Source organism: Gavialis gangeticus, unplaced genomic scaffold (assembly GCF_001723915.1).
Source record: "Gavialis gangeticus isolate Ggan-Ray unplaced genomic scaffold, GavGan_comp1, whole genome shotgun sequence".
NCBI lineage: Eukaryota > Metazoa > Chordata > Crocodylia > Gavialidae > Gavialis > Gavialis gangeticus.
In genome coordinates, this window is record NW_017729032.1 from 207,530,696 (window position 1) to 207,537,267 (window position 6,572).

The 6,572-nt window shown below is 43.4% G+C and overlaps 1 protein-coding gene across 8 annotated transcripts in view; it reads right to left on the reverse strand.

Annotated features, from left to right (window-relative positions):
• The window catches only part of PKNOX1 (PBX/knotted 1 homeobox 1), a 50,419-nt gene that overhangs the window by 33,241 nt on the left and 10,606 nt on the right, over positions 1–6,572 (reverse strand). For 7 of the 8 annotated variants that reach the window (XM_019524404.1, XM_019524402.1, XM_019524403.1 and 4 more), the window contains one exon: positions 1,125–1,226. The exons of the other annotated variant lie outside the window; for it this stretch is intronic. In XM_019524404.1, the coding sequence (XP_019379949.1) occupies positions 1,125–1,175 (51 nt within the window). In that variant the 5' untranslated portion in view covers positions 1,176–1,226. The remainder of the gene's footprint in view (positions 1–1,124; positions 1,227–6,572) is intronic. 8 annotated transcript variants of the gene reach the window in all.

Sequence of the window (6,572 nt, forward strand, 5' to 3'; positions counted from 1 at the left end):
TTACTGACTAGAGGAAGGAGATGCATCAAACCCAGCTGATTACCATCTCTCAGAATACTCCTGCTGAGTAGAGCAAAAAAGAACTACTCTCTCCTCACTAGTTCCTGCACACCCCACCTCCACGGCATATGTTATTCTAAACCAGCATTTCTCAAGCTAGGGTATCACATACTCCTACTAGTGTATAGTAAGCTTCCAGAGGGCATACAAGAGGAAGAAACAAGGAATCAGAAAAAGGGAAAGAGAAAATATAAATGGAGAAAAAGGAAACAAAGGAAAAAAAAGAATTCTAAAATCTCTTGCAGGTTGGTGTGTGGGTCACAGTGAGTTGTAGTGACACAAGATGTTCCTTTTTATTATCCACAACACACATTCATAGTGTACAAATCAGTGATTCTCAATCTTTCTGTACTCAAGGCACCGCTCCATAACTCTACACACACAGATAAAAGCGCAGTGGGATCTAATACATGATCCACACAATCAGTTATTTTGGAGAGTAGAGCTGAGATACCAAATGACCTGAACAGGATGGAGAAATGATTCACTGCCTATTTCTGAATGAGGAGCAGACAGCAAAGTCCTGTTTTTCAGCTCATTGGTGGAAATAAATGTCAATCATTTGTCCTCATGATTCCATTGGCTGGGCCTAGAGGTAGGGCGTTGCACAGCCAGGAGAGGAGTTCCAAGCCAGCAAAGGAGGAAGGAAAGGAAGGAGGGAGGTGGTGGCCCTGTTCCTTGCTGCTGATTGGCCAAGGAGGTGACAGCTCCACCCCCACCACTGATTGGCTGATGGCGCCCACCTCTCACCAAGGGGATAGCCGATATTTTAGGGATGGGTTAGTGGCCATTCTACCTACTATATAGGCTGGCAAGCAGAGTGGAAAATGGATCTTCAAACTGCAGATCTATGACATGGCTTGCCCCAAATTAACACTAAATTGCAATGAATTCCTAAAATCGCATTAAAATTGTTAGATGCATCACTCTTCAAAGATGCACCATCACATCTGACAGACTAGAAGCCACGCATTTCATCAGATGCAGATTTAAAAAAGGAAAAAAAAGATAATTTTTCACTTGCTAATAGCATTCAGAACGTAGAGGAGGAAAAATGTGCTCACTTGTTGTCCATCTTGATAGTTGTCTATACTTAATGTCTGTGTTGCCATCATGGTTAATGTAGGGATTATAATGTCAAATCATCATAAGTGAGATCAAACATTCTAGAAAAAAGTAAGAAAGGTCCATTACAAAAAACCCTTTAGAATGGAGTCAAAACAATGAAAAAAACATTACAAAGTTTTGTGTGGAATAACAAAATGAAATATTTTATTGAAGTACAATTATTACAGGCATAGTCTCAGGCAACCATCATGTCAAGAAACACAACAAGGTGCACTAGTAATAATTGTATATTTTAGCATGAATTTTTACTATAGGATGAGTCCTTGTTAATAAATTTGCAAGCACCTGCAAGTAAAGTGTGAAGCAGCACACCAAAAGAGTTCATCTCATTTTCACACAAATACATTTTAGCATTTATTTGCCAATATAGAAGCACTGGCTTGTATGTTATTGGAGCAGGGATTTAGGTTTCTGTGTTCGAAAAAATGAAGTATTTGGAGCATTCCTGCAATCCAAATAATACTACGTCTATGACAAATTCCTACTATAAAGTTTAAAAAAAACCCCAAATCAGGAGCTTAAAGGTGAAGTCACCATCTTCAAAAGGTGACTTCAGGCATTTAAAAGCCTTCATCTCAAATCACTTTTGGAGTCACTATGCAACACACAGAGTGGAAAATTGTTAAATATCATCAAAATCTTCAAAATTGTGAACTAAGTAACCTAGCAATTTATGTCCCTTTTTCAAAAAGGTTTTAGAAACCTAAGCTCTTAAGACTTTTTTGAAAGGTACTTAGCTGCTTTTGAAAATAGTATTCCCACTGGCATTTAAAATCTGCAGTAGGTATCTCCTTCCCTTATGTTATCAATGGGAGTTAGGTGCCTAACTTATTTTACCACTTCTGAAAAGCGCACACAGGGCATGCATGTGTGTAAGTAACTTTAATGTGACCCTAAATCAGTTTTGAAAAATGGAACCTAAGCTCTCAAATCAAAGTGTATATCACGTTACTAGTGAGAATTCATCCATGATACTAAAGACCAGTAGCGCTATCCCCAACACTAACCCAGAAAAAGTTCCCCAGGTCCCTTCTGCTTGCAGAGGCACAACTTGCCTTGGGCATTCCACTATCCCTGGACTGCATCTCTGCTGTCACCTGCTGCCCCTTAGCTCTTCCTGCTATATCATGACCCCTTACTATAGTTGCCACTTCTCACACTGCCAACTTTGGTGGCAGTTGGAGGCAACATGAATCAGCTGCAACAACTGCAGTGAAGGGGTTGCAAGAATGATAGAGCATCCCTTGGCACAGAGCAAGAAGGGCTGGGAACAGCAGCAGGCAGCTTGGACACAGCAGAGATGCAGTTCTAGGGCAGAGGAGCAGTGTGCAGAAGGGGAATGCTGGCCTAGGGTGCAAACCTTAGCAATTACACCTCTGCTAAAGACTTCATTTTATTTTGTCAGCAGGTTCTCAATCATTAGGTACAAGATGCATGTTTCTTCCATTGTCAAATACTACAGTAGCACTCAGAAGTCCTACCAAGGAAGTGATACACAAACTATCAAGAATGGGTTATGCCTGAAACGGCTTACACCTATCCAAGTATTTCTTCAAAGTCCTTTTCTCCCAGTGCTCCTTTCCACTTGACACCAGTATTGTAGGACTTGGACCTAAGGCAATTTATACCAGATGAGGCTCTTGTCACAATCCTTTTCCTTCTGTGACCAGTTATTTCTTGTTTTACAAATCTGATTTTTTTAAACAGGTTAAAACAGTCCAAAATGGAATATTTCAAATCAGGAAATAAGCCATTCTGCAAACTATCTAATACATATGCCACTTCACTGAAAGGTTTTCGTATCACATAAGTCATACCTCTTCAGGAAAAGCATACTCTGTTTTGGTTTAAAAAGCACCTGACATAATGGGCACTTGTACACAACACCATTACCATGTACACATGATGAAAATGTCACTTTGTGTGGCTTAATGGCATCACACTATACACGTGCAGGAATTCTGGGGGTTTCAAATGAGTTTGCAATGATGCGTTGCAGCTATTCATCAGTTTGCACCCCCAGTCACAGAACAGGTGGGCAGGCTCTGCACCAAAAAAGGATCAGGCCCCTTACCACTTCTGCCTTCAGCAGGTGGCTGCTGAAGGAAGAAACAGTGAGGGAGGCAATCTTTTTTTCCCCTCTTTTTCCCAGAGAAGCCTGCTGCCTCTCCCATGGCTGGGATGAGCTGCTGGTGGGCCAAGCAGCCCCTGAGCTGTGAGGGGTCCCGCTCCTTCACTCTATGGTGGCAGCACCCCCCGGGGCCACCTGGAAGGGCTGCTAGTGGGCAAGGCGCTGCCCCAGCTCAGGGAAGAGTTGGATAGGGTCAGGTGCTACTTCTAAGTTGGGGAAGCACCCAGCCTGTTAGCAGCCTGCCTGGGTGACCCTGGAGGGCACTGCTGCTGCAGAGGGAAGGACCAAGGCCCCCCACAGCTCAGGGGCTGCTCAGCCCACTGCCAGCTTGCCCCCTTGGCTCTGGGCAGGCACCTTGCCATAACAGTGACAGAAACCCCTTAATTGAAACCGTGGGTTTCCATTAAAAACCCACAGTTCCAATTTAGGGGACACAAAATGCAACCCTAAGGACTAAACCCCACAACATGTGTATAAGCACCCAATGGGAGGCCTCTCACAAAGGGAAATTACTGTAAACATTCACAGACTAAGGTCAAAAGACTCTTATGATCTGAATCCAACCTCCTGTCTAATACAGACCACAGAATTTCACACAAGAATTTCTAATTCAAGCTCAATCTAGCCCAATGTTGTAGTTCAGCTAGAGCACAGGTACCTGACCTGCTAGTAGAAGGACTGGGAGTTCAGGGAGGAACAAATGCAAGAAGAGAAAGTGGGGTCACGATCCCCTGCTGAATTTCAGCTCATTGACCTCTGCAGCTCAGTGCCATGCTTCCACAGATGGACCCAGATCCAGCTGAGGGCCCAAGGGAGTTTAAACACACCTGAACCAAAGCATTCTTTTTAGAATTATAACATTTCTAGTGGAAAATGGGTAGTGGGGGGGAGGGGGGTGTATTCACATTTCTAAATTCTTTAAGTCATCGTCAATGAGTACTTTAATTAAAACATTTTGTAGTTGTAATTTGGAGTCAGCAGACATCTAATAAGAATAGATATTCTTGCAAAGTATCTAAGAGGGAAGAATCTCAAAAGAATAGCCTGGTAGAAACTATGCCATTCTACGTTAAAACCTCCCAAGAGAAGATAATGAGTTTCTGGCATTTATGAGTGTAGACCTAATTTATTTAATCCATATCCCAACACTCTTCTTGACTCATATCTCAGTAAGATGCAGCTTCTCAAAAAAAGTTCCAAAGATACTTTTAATGCAGCCTTGCATTCTTATTAGTCTACACAGAGAAGTATGAGGCAGAAATTAACATAATTCCTTTAACACAGTTTTTCTAAGGGGAAAAAAAACCTCTCATTTACCCATGACAAATACACATTTACTGGTGGATAAAAAAACTGATTGGATCATTGTGTTCAGTGAGCAGTCATCAACAGCTCAATGTCTAGTTGGGAGGAAGTATCAAGTGATTTCCCAGGGGTTTGTTCTGGGTCCAGTATTGTTTAATATTTAATTTAATAATCTAGATGATGATATTGAGTGCACACATTGCAATTTGTAGATAACACCATGTTGGGGGGAGTTGTAGATATTTTGGAGAGTAGAGCTGAGATACCGAATGACCTGAACAGGATGGAGAAATGGTTCACTGAAGACTCAACAGGAAAAGTCCTGCACTTGGGACAGAATAATTGCCTGGACAAAAACAGGCTGGATGAATGACTGGCTGGGCAGTACTGCAGAGAAAGACCTCTGGGTGCCATAACGTGAATATAAGCTAACGGTGTAGTGTATCTTTTTTGTGCAAGAAAAGAAAATGAGAGAGAGAAGGCAACTGCATGCTGAGTTGTATTAACAGGAATGTCACTTGCAAATCACGGGAAGCAGTTTTTCTACTCTATTCAGCACTGGTGAGACCTCACCTAGAGTACTGTGACCAGTTTTGGGTCCAACACTTCAAGAAGGGCGTAGACAGCTTGGAAAGAATCCAGCACAAAGCAACAAGAATTAAGGGACTGGGAGTCAAGACTTATGAGGAAAGGCCAAAAGAACTAGGGTTATTTAGTTTGGAAAAGAGAAGACCAAGGAGGATTTGATACCAATCTTCAAATACTAGAAGGGAAATTAGAGAGAGGATGGAGATAGTCCTGTATCCTACAGCCACAGAGAAAGGATATGAGTAATGGCCTCAAACTGCAGCAGAGGAAATTTAGGTTGGAGATTAGGAAGAACTTCCTGACTATGAGGGTGGTCAAGCACTGGTACAGGCTAACTACAGAAACTCTAGATTCCCTGTCCTTGGGAATTAAAAAGCAGATCCGATAAACCATCCCAGCCAAGTGTTTAGTCAGGGATGATCCTGTCTTCACCACTGGGATGGACTTAAATGACCATGTGAAGTTCCTTCCTGCCCTATTTTCCTATGATCCTATGTCACCATTCAAAAAAAATAAAAAAGATGAAAGTAAAAGAAAAGTTTTCTGAATACACTAGACATGTCCACACATGCAGGCACCTGTGCTTGCAGAAGCTCAAATAGGAGCAGCACAAATTAGAGCCACGGATTTTTGCCTCAGTGCACATGCCCGGACATGCACTTTGGTGTGGGGCAAGTTGTGCCACTCGGGGCAAAATAACTCTGTCCAGCTCCTCCCGAATCTGCAGCCAGGAGCAGCTAGAGCCTGAAGCCAGCATCTGTGCTAGCCCCAGCAATATGAAAAGCTGCCGTGACAAAGGTACACTACCCCTTGTGCCAGCTGGACTGCTGAAGCAGCCTTAACTGAGAATTCCCTGCACCCTCTACCCACTGCAGCAGTCTGGCAGTGGGGGCCGCTGCCTGGATATGACCTGCTGCTACCTGCAACAACATATGGCCCCAAGGCTGTGTGCCTGCCAGACCTAGATGGGGACTGCATGGGCACAGCAGTGGGATCTTCACATCTGAGCCAGCTGCCCGTAGGCTGTGGTTGCACAGCTGGCCTGTGTGTGGCACTACTGCCATGTGTGCCACCACCCAGAAACCAGAGCCTCTCTCCAGAGGACCAGCTTCCCAGTTACCTCAGGTAACCTGCCCACCCTTCCCTCCCCCCACAAAGGTAATCTTTTATACCGGGATATTCAGGTATCATATCTGAGCCCGTGCTACAAATACGCAGTGTGGAAAACAATTTTTCATTCACAGTGTGCCTCTGGCAGCATCTCAAACTGGTTTGGAATGCTGCAAGAGGCACATGTGCGCTTACCTGGATGCGCCCACCAATTGCAAAATACACTACTATAACTTATCATTTATCTAAA